At 40.6% G+C, this 21,029-nt stretch overlaps 1 protein-coding gene across 1 annotated transcript; it reads right to left on the bottom strand.

Moving 5' to 3' along the window:
* Positions 1-1,086: 1,086 nt before the first annotated feature.
* On the bottom strand, positions 1,087-19,121 carry LOC145455771 (cAMP-regulated D2 protein-like). Its single transcript, XM_080333769.1, has 9 exons — positions 18,714-19,121; positions 16,337-16,548; positions 15,731-15,984; positions 15,360-15,486; positions 13,867-14,075; positions 13,578-13,725; positions 10,287-10,451; positions 6,612-6,749; positions 1,087-6,489 (listed from the first exon to the last, which is right to left on the bottom strand). Exons 1-9 carry the CDS (start codon positions 18,826-18,828, stop codon positions 6,274-6,276), a joined length of 1,584 nt encoding a protein of 527 aa, XP_080189895.1. The 5' UTR covers positions 18,829-19,121; the 3' UTR covers positions 1,087-6,273.
* Between the last annotated feature and the right edge of the window lie 1,908 nt (positions 19,122-21,029).

The raw sequence follows: 21,029 nt of genomic DNA, 5'->3' as shown, positions 1-21,029 counted from the left end.
TACACTACTGCCTCCTCTACTTCAATAGTATTTGAGGTCAGGCTATTACTATTTACGACTTGAATTATGTAGAAACTCGGGAAATTGTCATCAAGCTAGGCGATGTAGAAGTATATAGGCCTTGTACGACGGTACTAGATTGTTACTGAAAAAAATATATTTCTTTTTATCACCAATCACCATTCTGCCTTGGTCGTATACGTTCATCTTGGAACTTTGAAAGCCGTGATTGACTATTTGTAACAGAAGTAGGCTATGTGCCGCCTCAAAAAGGTGGTCAGTAACGAAGTGCTACTACTTTTTTCTGGTTACTATAATACTAAAGTCGGTTTTTGCCTACCTGCGCTACGTAGCCTACTCAAGTAGGTACGTTTTTGGACATACTTCCCCTCTACCTATAGTCAGTTCATAGAAAACACACATGGTTTTCGTTAAGAGTGTGGTACGTCTTGAAAATTACTCCTTCAACATGTTATTGGGTTGGAATCTACATCCGCACTGCCGGTTGCACTTCAGTACCAACAATGGATATTTTAACAATATCTGATGGGTAGTTCTCATCATTATCAACTGTACATCCATTTTGCCATCAGCTTCCATCTGATGTCATGGCAGTATACGTAAAAGTGCCATATCACCCCATACAATGTTGTTTACCCAACTCCTTAGTAAAACCGGCCGCACTGCGCTGCTTCTACTTACTGGAAACTTTACTGGTGCAAACATAAATTCAAATCTAAAATCTATTCGCGTTCTCTTTACGTGTTATCATCCTCGTAGAAGTATTTATACCTGGAGCTGTTGGAAAGTTGAGGTGTAGTGGATAGGCTGTTGCTCGTATCTGGTTGCCCGGCGTTCGAGCAAGAGACACAACGAAAATTCACGATTGCACATGAGGTAATTGACCAATGACCACGTGCATGAGGTTCTTACCATAATCCCATCTGTAACCCCAAATCTAATCATAACGGCAACCCATATGCCAAGGCTGCATCACGCTTAAGTCTTGCATGACGAAATGACCACTGATCGCTCAGTCGGCTGCAGCAATAATGACATGAACACGTGATAAATAGCAGGCATGGATTGATTTATTCAGTCCCAAAATTAGATTTATTTATTTATATCAGATTGAAACACTAGATGCGTACCATTCGACGAAAAAAGAGAGTCATTGGAGTGCGATGATTTAATCTATCTTCAAATGAACACGGTTAAGTGCAAAATTGACTAAAATCTCCCATAACTTCTCAGCGAGTCCCAGTAATTGCATTTGGATCGAAGCGGACTTCGGAGGATACTGTCACCGCGTTTGCTTATCTTCAAAACGTTGTAGGAGTCGTCAGCACCAACATCGTTGAAATTCTTCCAGTATTCGAGGGTCGTGGCACCGTCCCTAGCCTGGAAAGTAATGGACTATTGACCATAGAGCAGGGGTTCTCAGCCCTTTCTTGGCCGTGGCCCATTTTCCGGTTTGAAAATGAGCTGCGGCCCACATCTTATCTCAGAGTCAAAACCCTGTTCAATGTGTCGTAATCAGGGCTGTGGAGTCGGTAAATTTTACCACCGACTCCGGCTCCGACTCCACACATTTTCGATATACCGACTCCGACTCCGACTCCTGAGTCTATAAACGTACCGACTCCGACTCCTGGGTCTTTACACGTACCGACTCCGACTCCAACTCCAGCATTATTACCAATTTACTGCGAAAATTATATGCCACATTGTCGGTTGAATGACTATCATACAACCATTAAACATATGCAAACATATGATCAACGGTGGCATGCTAAATTGTTTCATTGTGACACAGCTCGAAATATCCACTATGCAATTAACATGAAAGAAAGATTCGCTAAATATCCTTCTTTTTACAAGTTTTTATAACATGGACTCTCTAATATCATGAAATGTATGAATCATTCAAATATGGCAGATATCCAATCCTGTACAATGAAAATGTAGATAAAAATCCAAGTGTAGCTCTTGTGTATGAGTCAGCAACTAATAAATAGATTGATCTTACTAATTTTGTCATTGCACACTATACTGATTACAAGCACACACACTCTTACTACTAATAGACATTGGTCATAAATTGAATTTAGTTAGTAGTCAAAGACCGTAGCCTATGTCTAGTCTACATGTACTTAATCAAGTATTTAAGGATTGGGACTTGCAGTCTTTCTTAATCATTTGTTCGACCCAAACAGCTAAGCTACACTACAAATATTTTTAATTTTGTCAAGTGGGAAGCATCGTTTGGTTATATTTAGCCTACATCATGTTTACAATTTTACAAGACCAGCCGATGCATTTGCTCTTTCACAGTATCATGGTATAATTCCAAAAAATTGCATCAATTTTGACTGCATCGTGAAAACGCATATTGCGATTTTCTACCCCTGTGCAACTGAGATGTAATTTGCAAGTAATGTCTAATTTTATCTATATCAGGAGTGGGCAACTTTTTCGGCCAAAGAGACACATGAGATTTACGAACCATTGCGCGGGCAACTGGAATGTTGATAGCCTTTTTTTAGTCGTCCGATAGGAGCAAACCGAATTAGGTAACATTGCAAACAAGACTTATATTAATACGCTCTAAAATTGATAAAAATATGTCATGCAACTGTGCAGTGCGCAACCAGGCTCTGGTCGCGCGAAGCGCGAAATTTTTTTGTAAGATAATAACTGAATTATATCAATAAGTATGTTGCTAACATACATTGGGGGTCGCATCTGTATACCACTGGGCTCATTTGGCACGGACAGGATTATTCGACGTTTAGACATAGCAAAATCGACGGCATCAGTGAACATGCCTCTATCATTTTGTGCAAATGTTTTGTCGACGACCTCGCTGCGAGTGCGCAAGCGAAGTCGCATGTTGGACGACACGTTATCTCTTAATTGCGAATATAGTTAGACTCAATTCTGTGAATAATATGTATTTATAATTTTCAGAAGGGGGCTCAAATACTATGCAAGAGATCTAGGGACAATGAATCATGCGCAGTACCGAGAAAAATTTCAAGTCAAATAAATCTGCTATGATATATTCTACTCCGTGGTCATATACGAATATCTGGGATAAATGTGGCTGGCCCCAGGATACGTCAATGCGTCAGAAATGTTGTTTTAGTCATCATCAAATTTCGCGGTCATGCTAATCAAATTTTGGTTGGCCTTGCAATTTTACCTGATGTCATAAATAATTTCGAGAATTACCTCGCAGGCCACTCCTAACCTTCTCGTGTACCAAATTTGGCCCGCGTGACACGGGCTGGCCGCACCTGATCTGTATGGTTATTAATAACAGTAATTTGTGTAACATAAAAATTCTATTGAAAATTCTTTGAATGTTTTCATGATAGAGAAGTTGGAGTCGGAGTCGGAGTCGAAGTCAGGGTCATTATCACAAACTCCGACTCCGACTCCAGTCAGTATTTTCCCTACGACTCCGACTCCGACTCCAGCTATTATAGTTTTCACGACTCCGACTCTGACTCCATCAAGCGAAAATTACCCAGACTCCGACTCCGACTCCACCGACTCCGACTCCACAGTCCTGGTCGTAATCGACGGCGCCGATATGCCTACTTATCTAAGATATGCGCATTTTTCTCTTAATTTACTGCACTCGGGACATGAAATCGTGCGAAGCGCGACGAAAATTTTCGAGTTGAATAAATATCCTCCAACAAACGACCAACGAATAATCTTGGGCTCCTTTGAGCTCCCCCTATTGGGGGTTTGGTGCGGCAGCTACGGCCCTGGTAGATCATAGGCTAAAACTCCTGTGTATATTAGGATCGTCCGCTGCTCCATTCGCGTCGCGAAACTCAATGATCAAATCCCCGCACCCACTGTGTGATTGGGGTTTTAGTTCCACTATTGTGGGGAATAATATAATCATTTTGGGCCAGCTTCAAACAATTCTTTAATGAATGGGGTGCTAGTACTACAGAGAAGTGGAAAGGAGTTTTTTAATATGCATGCTGTACAATGTATGCCTTGTACCAAACCAACTGAAGTTGCGATGTCAGAATATTCAATCCAATGATACAATCAATTCATGCGACTCTTACATTATATTCAATGATTTCCAGGCCGGACATTTTAAGCCGACTCATAAGATTAATGCACCCCGCTAAATCCTCACTCCATTATGATTCGCTGCAGTGGTGCAGTAGGCCTATACCGTCACCAGAAGTTGCTAATAATTTTAGCTATTTTTGTCTTACAATAATACGACCTGCCCTGCCGAAGTACAGTATATCTATACATCAATTACACTTCATTCCGAGTTTATTGCACACCCTTTCAACAGCATACGACATATGACTCTGCCGGGATACTTGGTTACTCCAGCATTACCTTCCAGTTATCATATACTCGAAATTACTTTAGTTGCTGTTAGCCGTAGGTTGTCATAGCCAGTAGGAAAAGCCGCCATTTGTCCCCCCCCCCATATTCGACTTGTACATGCTGACTCTATACGTGCCACTACGTCTCATCAGAGTCGGATGGAAAGTTTATGAATATATTTCTAGCGTTTAACATAAACAATATAATTGAACTTACATTAATTCTAAAATTTTCTAAATAGCTTTGTGGCCCACCTCAAAATGCTCTGTGGCCCACCAGTGGGCCATGGCCCCCCCTTTCAGAACCCATGCTATAGAGGATTGATGAAACAGTTCGCTTGACTCAGCAATCAGCAATCATCAGCGTACCATAATAAGCAATCAGGGACATATTCATATCCTATATGAAAATTGGGAGAGGCCAAAAAATGTTAGCGAGTATTATCGTCATATATATAGCCTGTGCAGTGAATATGATAACAGAACACGAAGTCTCGCGGTTCAACTGCGAAGCTATACGCCAGTCGTTCTCAACCTGTTCTCGTTGCGGACCGGTCTAATTTCAGAACAAATTTTGAGGACCGGTTAACTTTCAAAAATCGAAATCAACCCGGACTGAAATTACACTTAGTTCGTGCCGTTCAAAACGAAGATTTGTAACTTTAATGTAATGAGAAATTCGCTGTTATGCTTGGGTCTGTTGACGTTTAGACAGGGAAAAGTAAGGTTAAAACCACATACTCCATTTTGACTGTTGGTATCTTCTGAAAGAAATTCGACGTCGCTGAGAGCGAGGGTTGCCATGAGTACTCTTTTAAGAGGATTTCTCCTCTTTTTTGACTTTTTTGAAAGTGTCATTGGAGGACGCCTGAATGTCCCCTTTTTGAGAATTAGACCTCTTTTTTGAAGATTTTGGTTGATTAGATATAGGTTAAAATTCGACTGAGATATAGGAAATCAGTACTCAAATACCGTTCCATCGGGTATTTCGGGAGTTGAGACAATTTTTTTTAGTGAACCAACGGAGAATTCAACAAAAGTGTGTGTATTTCTGAAGTCGAGTCGGAAAAATGACCTTTTTTTAGTCACAACCAATCTAAGAAGTCGTGAAAAATGTACAATTTCTGGTTATCAATCGAATATTGTAAGTCTGAAAATTTCGAAAAAGTGTCCTCTTTTCACATTTCCTGCGTTTGCTAGATTTTAGTATACTGTCAAATATCGCAAAATTGTATTGATGAATTTAGTCAAATTCTTTTTAGCTTTAAGTATCAGTAGTTTTGAACCAGTTCTATGCCACTGGTATAAGACACTAAAAATTAAGTTCTAAACTTCTTAACCCATTACAAATGTCGTGTTTCATTTCTCTTATTAATAGACAAGCGTTCAACCTCATACATTTTGCAATTGGAAATAAAATTGAAATGTATTAGGCGGACCGGTCGGGAAATTGACACGGACCGGCACCGGTCTACGCACGGGCGGTTGAGAATCAACGAGCTACATCACCGACAATAAAGCATGGTCGGTGTGATCCAATCAGATATTGTCGTGCCGGTGCGGCTCCCGTAGCATACTTAGGCCTACTGAACAACGAAAGAGAAATCCATGACTGAATAGAATAATCGCTCGTATAGGGTAAATTTGAGATACATTTGAGCTCTGTGAGTTTCGAAGTTACAAGCCTTGATACCCTCCACATTGTAAGATACAGGGAGTTTTCAGATAACCTGCAATCATGATATCAAAACAACGTGCTGTCGATATCATTCGGAGTGGATAAAGGCCAGCCGCTGACTGGAAATACTTCACTGAAAACAACTAACTTCCGCTGAATGTGCGTGCAATATTTTCAATGTAAACTAATTCGATAGCAATCTTGCACCGACCAACCCAATGATCATGAAATGAAAATGCGATTTACAGTATATCGACTTGCCTTGTCGTTTGGGTTTCCATATTTTGCAAAGTTTGTCCAGTAGCGTTGCATTTTGCTCGAAATCTCCCGTTCACGGGCGTTGAAGGTAAAATTTGTCAGCATTACAGTGTCGAAAATATACGCAAGTTCAGATCCGTGACATACCTTCTTCGTACAAGCGTCATTCGCATACAGTCCCTAAGTATTAGAGACATTCAATTATCAGTTAAACATTGGAAGCAATGGCTTGGTGTTAACATGCAATTACTATATGACGAGAAGGGAAGGAAAGTGAATGTTATCATACTAGAGTAGCATACCTTGAATGGTACAGTAGCATCGAAATAATAATCCCACGAAGTCATTCCTGTTTCGAATAGTACTCTTCGTGATGGACAGAGAAAAGCGTAGTCAGTTGCAATTTCGCTCATTTGGTGACGGTTGTCGCAAAATAAGCACTGGAATTGATAACTGACCGTACAAAACTTATTTTTCAACAATATCGTAAATTCGGCATTGCAAAAATATTTGATGGAGCTAAGTCCCGCATTAGTATGTACATTGGACATGCGAACAACAATTGTTTCGTCGGAAGCCAGGGAAAAGTTGTTTTATTTCATATCAAAATTCTCAAATCTATTTCAAGTTATTGCTACGTTAATGTATGTGATGTTTGATGTATGTTTAGAAGTATGATTGACTGTTTGAATCATTCATAATTCTACTACCCCAGAACCCCATCATGTAAACAGAAAAGGTGTATTTCCAGATTCTCAACATATATAGCATGAGATGTAAATCTGGGATGCAGGACTTTCTGGTGCAAAATCAACTTTCACACTTACACCGACTCGTGTAAATGAACCAAATGCACCCACTCTAATGACGCTTTATGTATAGGATAATGGAGGTTATGTTTACCCTAATTATTCCTAGAAGCCACGAAGATATGGTGCTCGTAAGCCAGGGGTCTCAAGCACGCGGCCCAAGTCGAATGCAAGTACAAAAGGGCGGCGCGAAGCTGTGGTCAATTGAAAATTGTTTGAGCGCTGGACGCAATTTACCTCCAATTCATAGTTGTTGCTTTCTGTATAGTCCGAATTTCATACTTTAGAATTATCTCATCAACAGTCATAACATTCCATGCCATCAAACTATTCGTTGGGATTGCTAGCATTCTGGATTCATTTTGTGATATGACGATAAGGGGCGCGAAATTTTCTCGTATGGCGACTTTTCATAAATCATGATATCGAGAAATGTGGAAACTTGCATGGCGAAATCACACCATTGAAATCAAATGTAGCACATCATCGAATCGTTTTTTGGTTTACAATAATTGAATTGCTATTCATATATGAGATCCGGAGGACACATATTACATTTGGATTTTCGAGGCAACGGTGACATAGATCTTTTATGATAACAGTGTATTTGTCAACTCTGTCATAACAGCGACCAATGTGCGACATTTAGTATGGTATGAATTTGAGAAATACAACTTACTAATAGCACTCTAGCTTGTGGTTGCTATACGTCCATATTTGTCCGGAATTTCGGCGTTCAAATGCCGGGATTTTGGGAAATTATATCGAACTACCAATTATTCTTGGATTTCATCCACACTTCAAGCCCCTAGGAACTATCAGCTCGACATCTGTCTCAAAATCTTTTTTGACCTTAGACCAGGGGTGGGCAATTATTTTCCTCCGCGGGTCAAATGAGAAGTAGAAAACGTTAATGGGCCGAGTGAAATTTTTTAGCTATATTCTCCAGCACATTTTAATTTCATTTCTAAGTTACATTGTTAATATATGCTGCTCAGTAAATTTGTTCAGGTCAGATAACGAGAAAGGGACGGTTAATTAAAAAATATATATTTGCCGTCATGATTCGAAATAATGTTAAACATGATACATTTTAACTCTCTTTAAACCCCTATCCACGTTCTTCTATTAAGATTCTAAAACAGAGGTTCTCAAACTTTTTTAGGCACACCTCCCTTCATGATAGTGAAAATTTCGTGCCCCATCATATCACAAAATTTTAAAAAGTGCAATCAGAATGTGAGCAATCCAACGGATAGTTTGATGACATGGAAGTTTATGGCTGTTGATGAGTTAATTCCGAAATATCAAAGTCGGACAATTACACACAGCAATATAATTGTAAGCTGGGGGTAAATCGCGTGGAGCGCAAAAAAAAAATCAATAAACTTCGTCTTCGCGCCCACTACTGATGCTTTCGCGCCCCCCAGTTCGAGAACCCCTGCACTGAATTGTATATGCAATGGAGTACGAAGCTTATTTTCTTGGTCGCTGCCTTCCTAGCAGTGTGCACTGTTCAGCTTCAGTAGCCTTGATGTTTAGCGAAGCTTGCAGTTTATCCGAACTCTGCCCTCCATTGACCGAGTGCTTCGTGTTTTTTGTCGTAAGACCGACATTAATTAAAATCCTTAATCTCGGCGACATGCTCTGCAAACACTAGAAGGAAAGTCTTACCCCTGACTCCAACAAACAAATATTTAGTGCTTTGAAGTCTAAACCTTCTTTGAATTTCAGTTTGCAGGTTTCTTTTTTGGCATGCTCGTTAATCCATTATGGGCGATAGATATAATGAGTCATATAGTAATCGCGAGCACTGATTGACTTGTTTTACGAATTAGGGATTTGGAAACGTATCACGTAGCAATTTGAAACACATGCCGTATAATGCGTAATGTGACAATGGCAACAAAGAAGGTTTGGATCAAACTACAGGGAAAGAGTGATTTCTTGTAACTCCAATTGCTACTCGTATTTTTCCATATTGCCTTTATTTGGAATTTGGATTACGCATGCGAGGTATGTATAGGCAGCGTAATCGAGCCATAATAATGAAAAGGCTTCAAAGTAAACGAATATTCTGTTAAGTTGATACTGCCTACGGTTTTAGTCATTCACAAAGCATGTTTTATGTCTTGAATTCCAAGCAACCTTTCGCGGGCGGCACAGAATGGCTTCGCGGGCCGCACGTTGCCCAGGTCTGCCTTAGACGCATGCAATCTATACGTATCACTACTTTTGAATAATTCATTCATCGTTTACCAAGCATGTCCCTGGTAATGAACTGCTTTCATTGCGGAGTAACGGAATAATTCGGTTGAAGTACCAGTGACGGTGTAATATATTGGCACGTCTATACTGGCGTGAGGAGCATTTATGGTAACTGCCTAATGCTCATTGCTTGTTGGTCATGTTATGGCACACAAGATCGGAATGGCCCTCAAAATCGTTTAACTATGTCTCCACATCAGTTCGGGTGAGTGGATTTAGAACTGTCAATGTCGAATTCCAGTCTTCCGTGACGTATATTCTTTTTCATCATCTTTAGTGTAATATGGATTGTGCCAATCAGGGCCGGTGAGTCGTAGAAATTTCTATGCGACTTCACATTGACTAACATTGACTTCCCAATGAGAATATCGTGTATTGAAATTGTGCAAAAGACCACAGTGTTATATGCACCATAACATGGTTTTAATAATTAATAATAATAATGACACCGACTCCTAATCCAACTCAGAACTATTTCATGATTCGATCCGCGACTCTTACTCAGAACCTCGACTCCAAATACAAGCTCGAATTTGATATTAACCGGGTAATTTAACTGGCGATTCTGCCTCCCGTCTCTTCATCACTGAAATCAACGAATTCCTCCAATCACAAATTGCAACTGCAACTCCGACTCTGCCTCCTAACCTTTTCTTACTTGAAAACTCTTCGAAGAGATGATATTTTACTCCTTCCTATTCGGCAAATCAGAAATAGACATTTCAACTCGAGTAGAAGATCGTAGCATTTTTACTTCTCGAGTAATATCAACACTTTCTCTGGGACTTTACATTTCCAAATATGGTAACCGTACTCCATCTCTTCATCGCATCAGTTAGGCCTATCCCTCTATTTCATTTCTTGTTATTGGCCCATGGGTATGCAACAGTCTTCACTTACCCCTGGATACCTGTTCGCGATTGAACTCCCCTCGTTGCCAGCAAGAAACGAAATGATGATATCATACTTGAACATTCCCACTGGTTTTTTGAACGCAGCCCTTACAAATAAGTATCCTTCGTTCCTGTCATTTCCCATTATCACCGGCATCTTGTGGAACTTTCCCTGTCCAAGAAAAATATGGAATTATGTGAAAATACTACTTAAAGCAGCCGTATCCACGCGGTCGGGGATTCGCTCGCTGGTTATTGGTAGGGAACAAACGCATTTGTCCAAAAATTACGGGCAGTCCATCCATTTGTAGGCTATGAATGCGCAAGGCCGTGATTACGGTCAGCAGTTCACTGCTCTGAGTCTGGACTGTATATAATGTATATTGTATATACGCCGATACTGATATCGACTGTTGTTCACAAAAACTCATTTTGCGGATTACTGGTAGTCCGGTAGAAGTACCGGTGGAAGTGTTCCGATACGGAAATAGACCGCCCGTGGTTATGAAGAAAGTTAACACGGCATAGACACGTGCGACTGTTCGCATTTCCAGTATGTCTCTAGAATCCGCATGCGATTATATTCGTCGATTTCTCTTCAGAACCGCAAATAACTTCAACTATTCAAGTGTAGTGACTGGGGCGGTTTTTATACCTAAAAAAAGGAAAATTTTGACCTCAAAAATCCAAATTTTGACTTTTTTTGACCTAAACAAACTGAATTTTGACCAAATTTTGACCTAACGTATGCAAATTAGGTGTTTTCCCACATAATGTTAAAATTGTACCACTTATCTTCATTTCCGGTTGGAACTGGCTGTCCTAACGAAGTAGTTTGGCCTGAAAAACGTTTTTGGCTGAGAAACAGGCAACTTTTTACATGAAAAAACCAATATTTTAACGAAATCTGGCCCTATGAAGAATTCCGGTGGTTACAATACGTATTTTGGTAGAAATAATTAAACAATTTTGTAGTACAACGAGAGATACTTTCCTACATTCTTGGGTAGAAAGTGCATGTCCTTCCTTACTAAGAAACTTGCCAAGGACGTTCAACAGCAGCAGTTGTTGGCTGACAACACTCAAGTTGTGCGTACACTGCTGGTGACACACCGTGTAGCTTTATTCTGACAATGTTGTCTACATCACAATTTTTCATCACGCGCTTCTTGATATAAGAATGATGCAATGCCCGAGAAGTCTTTCTTCAGTTAGGATATTGTGGTACGTAGACCATAATACCATGTTTACATATTTGTTTTATTTGACCGTTTATGATTCACAATGAGCAGACAATAAGTCGTTTACAACGGTAGGACTATAAAGTAGGCAAAAAGCTCTGAAATATCAAATGATATGTTCATCGACAGTGCAAAATCTGTGATACAAATGAAATGCAGACGTCGAAAAAATTTTGACTCAATGAACAATTTTGACAAATTTTGACCTAACGCTACAATTTTGACAAAATTTTTACAAATTTCGACTTGTCAAAAAAACGCCCTACTAATGACGTAATTCGCTTTAACGATGGAACGCGAAACAGTGAATTACCACCTACTGATAACGTATCATAAATAAGGCATCCGCATCACCTAGTTGCAAGTAAGCGCACTCGCGTTTGAGTCGCAGGTTGCTTTGTTGCTACTGGGTGACGAACCGAGCTTAGAATTTTAAAAAACGGGTATCAATCGAATACTATCGTCCGCAAATCAAGACATCAATAATGTCACGACAGCATGGCCCGGGTCTGTGAAAATCGGCTTTGCTATGTACGTACAGACGTACACTGTACAATGGCAACGAATTGCAGCAATACAAGATGACGTACAAATGTATCTGCTGCACCGATTGTTCGCCTATCTGTCAATTGTAGCGGAGTAGAACAAAGCGCTACCGATTTCGCAAACTGGTGGTGTAGTATGGATTGCGAAGTCGTGAAAGCCAACGTGTAGTCCAGGGCAAATACTTTTTCTCGCTGACGTAGCTGTAAGTATATATTTTCCATAGCTAACTCCAGTGGATACGTACTTACGTATTCCCTTCTCACGTAGCTTGCGCACGAAGAATGTTAATGTGATATAACAGAGGCGGGCTAACTGCGGCTCGCGAGCCGCATGCTGCTCAATCACCCTGTAATTCCGGTTCTTTAATGATTGCACAATGCACATGCACAATGTGCACTGCACATGCGTTTCGCCATTTCGCTAGAGAAATTTAATCTTATTATAAATTGATGCATTCTATCGCGTATTAACAATATGTGTATTGCTTTCGTGTTGCTTCTTTTCTAATCGTTTATGTACCACTTGTAAAATTTAGGGGAAGGTGGCATAACAGGATTAGAAATTTGCCATTGAACTCTCGAATTGAGTTGACAAACCTTTCACTTGCAACAATAGATTCCTGGTGATCCATCAATGATCTTGATAATTAAATACGCCAGCCCACGTCACAATCATTTCCGGGCTAGCAATAGGGAATACAGCTCTTCCATTTGTATTGTAAAGGCTGGCAATAAGTGCAGAGTTTGGCCAAGAAACGATAACCAACCGGAATTCTTCACTAAATTCTCGTCATCTCTTGATGGTAGGAGCTGCTCCGCTCTGCTTAAACATCACATCAGCCTGATTTCAAACACCTTGTACCCAGGCGGAGACGCACCGTACCGTATCACCACATAATTATAAACTTTACTCGATGGCCTACATTTTATTGTGACCTCATAAATTAGTAATTTTGAATTTTTGTGTTGTGACTCTTTTAAAGCTAAGATTTTTGATATGCGGCTCGCGCATGAAGCAGGTCTGCGCACCTCTGTGAAATAAAAAACAAGTCGTCCACTGGTTAAGCTAGCCTTGCGGTATAAGATATTTAGGAATTTCATTCTACGGAAATGTGCGACCCAATCCCTAACCTCGACTCACGTCACTGCCTAAAATAAAATAAAAGACTAGCATCGTGAATGCATTCGCTCTGTCTCACTACGAAGATTTTACTTTAAAAAGCTTGTCGCAAGTATTCGGTTTTTGATCATTGCAACGTTGGTTTATTTGTGACATAAGGTAACAAGCTGCACCCCGTAACACTGGCAACGGGGTTGCGAGCTAGAAGAAAAGGTATGGGTATTTTTTCAGTATTAAATTGAAACGGTAATAAATTTAATATGGTGACTTGTGGTGACCCCATGGAATGTTAAGACGACCCAACCCCACCTAGGTTCGCGAACTAAAGGTTGTCAGCCCCAGGAATAGTACGAACATATCGCAAATAAAGCATCTATGCATTAGCCACTTACCAGCATGAATGAGTAATATGGCAATCTCGCAATCAAATCGCCATCGATTACAGGTCCCCACTTTTGGAAGGCATAAAGGACCTTTCCCCGACTTTGTAAATTGAAATTGCCCACTTTCGTTCCTGCGCTGGTGATTTCGCCAGCAGATCTGCAAGGAAAAAGACTTACGATAGAAAATGGTTCTATTTTGATGCGCTGAAACCAAAGTACATCGATATTTCATAAAGTCTTATAAATATTACCGTGGTACGTATACGGTTGCTATAAAAGGATAAAGTAGGTTTTATACATTGATCGTAAGCACGTCATATTCCTTGGCTGGCATCCTACAGCTTTAGCCAGTTTATCTCCCAGCCTCCTTGCTTCTGGTAGACTTCGATACGGCAGAGACCACGGGTTGCTCTGCAAAATAGCCTGCTGAAACAGACCTTTGCCGTATGAAGAAGTCATTAAAATTCCAATAGATTCCGCCCCAGCACTCTGGCCGAAAACCGTAACCTGAAAACGTAATTAGGATCAGATACACTGGTGTCGTCCATACGTAATATCGTTTTTTTTTAAAATCCAACCCACCATTCAAAAAGGTTGCTGACCTAAAAGAAGCGATTGCTAGAAGCACCGGTTTTGTTCCGAGCACTTTATAAATGAGCAGTGGATAGTGCCAAGTGTATGGTACACAATGATAAACGCTTAGACGTCTCCTTCGTTTTCGTTAGACAAATTAGTTGACAGGTCAGCATTACCGGTCTGTGCGTTGTAGTGCGTACTCTCCGGTCGTACTAACGCAAGGCTACGCTACGCAGCGCAGGCAGTGACTAAATTACAAATCTCTGGGGCCATAATTGAACCGAGCATTACGTGAACATAAGTAGTTTCGGCGTAGATGCCAATTGAAACGTGAATAAAATCAAACAAAGCTGCCACAACCGTACCTGGTTATATCAGTGAGCGGAGCGTGAGCAGTGCCCATTGAGCACTGACCAATGTGAGCGGTGTGTGCAGAAACACACTGTCACCAAGACAGACATATCTATTGGTATGTCAATTGGGCTATAGCAATATTATAACAGCATGCAGAGAATTCCATGTTTCGACAATAACCAATAAGTTATCAGTGTTTTGCATTCAATTCGGTGCGCCAACGGCATTACTGTTGCTACGCACGTCTAAATGTCGTTACGAATGACTGCTTTGCTTTGGTGAGTTAAGATCACAGGTTTTGATAGCCTATGACTGCGACATATGCTTCCGGCATAGGTCTTAGTTTAGTAACGGTCCCTGCGTCAATCATACGCCATCCAAACGAGATTGTGAATATTCATTGTTCAGTGTTCACCACTACATAACGCAATCCTTACTAGATGACCTGGGGTTAGCTTGCCGGCAACGGAGTTTGCACGCTTGAAAAGCCGGTCAACGTCTGTAATAGCAATGTGACCTTAAAAATCAAAACAATCTCAGAGCCAAACGTTTATTTATTGAGTACTCTGTTCATTTCAGCCAGTGAAATTCCATGCTTAAACTGCCACTGAAGTCGATGGTGGTTACCGTTGTTCAGTGTCGATGGTGCTTCGACATTTATAGCCAATCAGCACCAGGCGGAAATTCTTAATATGATTTCTGAGCCGCTGACTTGTACAGCAAGGCCCATTAGGACACCGCTCATGCTGACCAGCTGATAATGATGGGAGTGTGACTGATGATTAAAACCGGTACTCAACCTGTTCCAACTTGAGATTGTCATGTTGATATGTGATATAGCCATATATACAGCACTGATACCTTATTCGGGTTCCCACCAAACTCGGCGATATTTTTCTTGACCCATTGCATAGCTTTTATCTGATCACGGATTCCGAAATTCGCGAGGTTGCCTTCTTCTTGGACTAAAAATCCCATTACGTTCAATCTAAATTGAGATTGGACTATAATAGTTTTTAAGCAATGATCAAATATATGTTACTAGCCGGTATACGGTGTGCTGCAACTAAAAATAGTTTAACTGATATCCCAGTTATCCAGGCCACGATTGCCTTTGTATATCTAGTTCTTCATTGTTTATTTAGTATATATTACTTCGAAACGGGATTGTGCTCGTTGGAATGTGCTATTTATCTTTATGATAGCAATAATTTGATACTTTATGCTCTTACCTATAATTTATTGTCACCACAATGACATTTCCGCGACCTGCTAGGAATCTGCTATCGTAGAGCAACGCTGATCCCGAACCAATGTTGAATCCTCCTCCATGAAGAAAGACCATGACGGGCAAAGCATCTGAATTGGTCTTTTTAAAACTGTCACTAATGATGTAATGACTGTCGCGTAAGACATCATCGCCTTTGGATATTGACATCAATCGTCGAGGCACCCAGATATTGAGATATAAGCAATCCTCAGAAATCTGAAAAAGGCGACTTAAACGCCTTTAGAACCTTAAATCAATGCATTCTTCATCTACGTTCTTTCGCATCATTCTTTAAAAAACAGGGTGGGAATGATAATTTTGGACATGACGAGGTGATGTTTGGTGTGATCCGCGACTGTACCAGTAGGCCATATAATAGGACGCTCCAATTCAATGTCAAAACTAAAATTTCGAATATCGAAAGGAGATTCTGTTTTATACAATTTCACTGCAGCAGTGCAGTTTTATTGGCAATTCGAAAGTATATGCCAGTTTATGCAAACTATATTCCTAACACACTATTTTACGAAGTGATGCGAAAGATTACGCTACTATTTAGTAAACTTACCGTCCTCGGACAGCAGAATTCCTTTCTTAAAGTCTCACATATCTGTGGACATCCAGACCGGGCGTAAGTGGCATTCCAATATTTCCCTTCGTACTTCTTAGGATTTCGGGGACTTCGCCATCGCAGTTCACCAATCGGTGCCCTGCCGAATGGAATTCCCCAGAATACGGCGCTCTCCTTCACGACCTTGCCGACGATGTTTCCTTCGTTTGCTTAATGGTGAAGATACATCGCTTTTATTAAAATGATCCAAATAACGAGGTACATTTGGTTACGTCGATAGCTATATCAGCGGTTCACAACCTGGGGTTCATGTGCCCCATGGCGCAGGGATGACCAAACTACGGCCTGCGGCTCACAACACTCTTTTGCTCAGCCCCCGAAACCCTTAAGAAAAACATTGATAAAATGCATACCAAAAATCTAATTATTGCGGTGACGTAACTAATCTTGGTTGTTCGTTTGGAATACATTCATGCTTAAGTTATTCCACCAGATGGTATGAGCTCGGACCCGATGGTTGTTATAACAACCTCGATTTGATCCCGAATATAGCACATACAGTTATAATGGCGTTAATTAGTCGAGTGGTCCTCGTTCACGATTCAAGCTATTTGTAATAGTGAAGTCCAAACCCGAAAATACCGACCGCCATCAAATTCTTAACCCTTGTTTTAACTACAGTCCTTAAAATATGGGGGCGCCAGACCCAGACAATTTTCGAAAGGGGTCGCTGCAGGAAAAAAAGGTTAAGAATCACAGGTCTACAGCAAGTCACCATTAGCAACTATAGTTTGAGAGATTGACGCCAAATTTGGAGAAGGGAAACGTGCAAACTGAGAACAGAGTTTTCTAGGTAAAAATTTTACCGAAAAATTCACAGAGGAGAAACAGTCAAAGCTATTATATGCTTGTATGCAAATAAATATATAATATGCATCAAATGCAAATGTTAATATGTAATAATTAATGCAAAATATCTCTTGCTGCATTGTTCACTCAAGAGTTTCCAGCGTTACAAAGTCGTTTCGAGTGGGCTACATAAAATCTGCGCTTCAACGTATATCAGTTGCGGTAGAAATAACCACGATACTTCCCGTTCTTTAGTGCGATGAGTTAGGGCAATGCGGTGGTTCCATAGCCTGTTTTTGTCGTGAACCGAATTCGTATCCGCGAAACCAAATTTGAATCATCGGCGTTTACCGCCAAATCTTTTTTATTCGTCAGTAGCATAACATAGCATCACGATTAACTCAAATCGAGCATATATATATGGCAACTTATAACGTTATGACACGAGACTTACGAGAAACTGTGTTATTGGTGTTTCGTTATCATTGTATCCCTATCAGTTACCTTGTTTGCGACTAAAGGTGTTGCTAAAGTAGAGATGTAATGATTTGTTCATCATTTACACCGGGGCTCCCTTGTTATCCAGTCTCAGTGGCTGCTAAAGGTTAAGGGACATTGATTTGAGGTAATTAAGCAGGATCATAAGTAGAATTATCACTGTTATATTGGTATACGCCATGTTCAAGGAGAGATTGGGAATCGAATTCGCGTTATGTGCTATAATTAAATTATGATTATTTCAAAGGGAACCTATTTTTAAATTTAACTATTTCTGCAATTGAGGACGATAGTGCGGGTAGTAACAATAGCTTAGTTGGTGTAAAATGCATTCATGGCGTACGATGGAATTCAACAACTGAAATTAATATGTTTGACAGTATCGTTTCGTCAGTATATCGGAGACTCAACGTAGAAAGGGTGTCAGCGTTACACCAGAGAATCTACTTGATGCATCGGAAGTCAATAAATTTTCCAAGCCACATGATTCGACTTCATTCATACATTGTGACACGCGAACACACGAAGATAATAACGAATCCTTTATAAATCTAAGTAAATGCGAAAAAGCACCTGTCCCGTGGTTCCTGCGAAAATCCTACCAAAGTAAACATACAAAATTAGAGAAGGGGGCATATTTTCAGCAATGTAATGCCGTTACAAGCTAAATGTGATGAAGTAGAGCACAAATCCGAATTAAAAAGTATTTCATCTACTTGCAGTGACAAGATCAAATGATATTCTATCGTCCGTGCATTTTACGTTGGTATCGTTTGTCTCTTATTTGACTAGGATTAGTAATTACCGCCAATCATTATTTCCTCGTGTGTCGTGCTTCGTATTTATACCCTATGTTCTGTTGTCTACTGGCCCTTTCGGTTAACTGCACTCTGGATTGTGTCGCCTGTCTTAAGTTGTTCTGCTGATAATATACTGATTTCATATTGCAACCCCGTCGTATGAGTTATTGTTCAAACAAGATCAAGAACATAACAATCCTACTAAGCTATAAGATAAGTATCCTTACCTTTGACGACAACATGAGATTCGGCTGCGATGAGGTAGAGGCAAGAGGCTAGAACTATTGCTTTCGCTGCTAACTTCTCGGTCGCGAAACAGCACATGTACTGAGGAACAAGCATCCTTAATATACGAAATCGAATATCACCGGTTATCCGCCGGAGCAAAATCCAGAATAAAATATGATCATAAATTTCATCAAATCGGCTTCCTATCTCTTTGCATTGGTATGGTTAGTTTGGGATAATATACTGTGATCCTCGCGATAAACGCTTCAGATTACTTCCGATGCAAAACGACACCTCCTACACCTTATGTTATGACGAGCATCCAGTGATGATAACCAGCCAAATTGAAGCATAAATATCCACCTCGCATTTTAAATTAACTACCTTACTATGAATGTAAACTCGTAACACACACACAAGGCAATATAGCGGTCAGTAGACTCTACTATTCAACAGAATGTTATTCAGTAATTTTTGATCCAAAACATATGGAAATATGTGTAATATGCATTTATTATGCATCGTTGTGTCTGGTGTATAGTGCAATCCAAGCTCGTGCTATGGAATTTCAATGACCAGATGTGAGTCATTCGTCGTAGAAACCATGGCATGGCGGGATTTTAGCATTTTAAGATCGGTATAATGGTCGAGTGATTTTAGGAAAGTGAGTGTGTAGCAGTTCTGGCAGCCGTTATTCAAAATTGTCAACATACGCATCGCAAGTAATTGGCGCCGTGAAATGTGAGAGTTGGCTAATTGCGACGCCATGTTCTATGGTTACGTCAACACGAATCTAGTATGTCACTTTATAGACGACAGTCTAATTTTTACTAAATCCATTACTATACATGCAACAATGGAAGCGAGTGGCGCAGTGTACTGAGCGACGCCGTCACGACACCAATGGTTTCTGGTTCGAGTCTCGGCTCTGCCATGTCCCTGTATACCGAATGTTTGTGTGGACTCCTTACCGCCGGCTCCGCTGCAGTAGCATCTTGAAAAGCCCAGAGGAAGAGTGACCCGAGCTTCAAGCTCGGCAGCAGATACCCGAACGGGGATGCAACAAAGCGAGAGATAATGAAGAGTGGAAGTGTGTGTGCAAAGAGTCGTCTCGGATACCCAAAGCCAAAGACACTCATGAATTACACTGTCGTGGCGATTATCGCCACTGCCGTTGCTGTGTAGTAATAATACAATACCTGCAGGCTGCAGCCTGTGATGATCGGCCCTTCCATTTAACCCATGGTTTAAGAGACAAGGTAGTCACACAACATTTATATTCGTGTTCCACTTCAACTATTGTATGCTGCACACGTATTTCCTGAAGTAGGCTACTTCCGACAAGAATTACTCAAAGAAAAATATATATGCGGGTTGGCGTATCAGCGGCCAGATTGAATGTTGAGTAGAGGATGGCCCGCGACCCTATAGAGCAGGGGTGGGCAACTATTTTTCTCCGCGGGCCAAATGAGAAGCACAAAATATGTTGGCGGGCCGAGTCAGAAATTTTAGCAGCATTCTCCAGCGCATTGATTTCATTTCTAAATTGAATGCAGAGAATTACACTAAATGGTGGATGTGTTTGTATTGGGAATGAGAAAGTGACGGGAAATTACCAAAATTAAATATTTATTTGCCGACATATTTTGAAACAATGTTAAACATGATACATTTTGAACTCTCTTTGCAGCCCTATCCGCGTCTTTCTATCAATACATTAAAATGTATCTGGGACAGTGGCGGCTCGTGACAATATCGGGTGGTGGGGCAAGGGCCGCAAGCGACTTGTTATCAATATGACGTCACAGTAGCGTTTTTCAACGTTCATGATGGTCACATGAATTTCCCGTAAACAATGATTTTTAACGTAGGTGCCGCGAGAGGTTTGCCGGTGACGTGACTTGAAGTGCGGTAACAAATGTTTTATTCATTGTTTTTTATTCAAATGATTATTTTACAAAATGTACGCGAACTAAGAATCGTTCCCATGCCACGAATCAATCATCAGGTGATCCTTAGTAGCATGCGTTATGATTTCGTGGTAGAGATTACGCAAGCGCCGAGTAAGACTATACCAAAAATACACAGACCAACTACCTACAAAGAGCATTCGCATGACACCTTGTGGTGTTTTAATCGTTCCATGCTCAGCAATTCTGTAAAGAGCTGCAGCGCCTCCGACCCGATTTGTATATGGATTCTCGTCCCGAAAGCGAGTCAAATCGATTTGCCCTCGTCCGAAAGTGTTTGGTACACGATCCTGATGCGTTACGACCAGGGGATAGGCAATCAAAGCGGTGGCACCCATAAACGTA

This window comes from Botryllus schlosseri, chromosome 14 (genome assembly GCF_051294905.1).
Source record: "Botryllus schlosseri isolate E-star chromosome 14, Bs_hap1, whole genome shotgun sequence".
Classification (NCBI taxonomy): Eukaryota; Metazoa; Chordata; class Ascidiacea; order Stolidobranchia; family Styelidae; genus Botryllus; species Botryllus schlosseri.
Note: the sequence above shows the minus strand (reverse complement) of the source record. Positions and strands in the feature narration are given on the sequence as shown.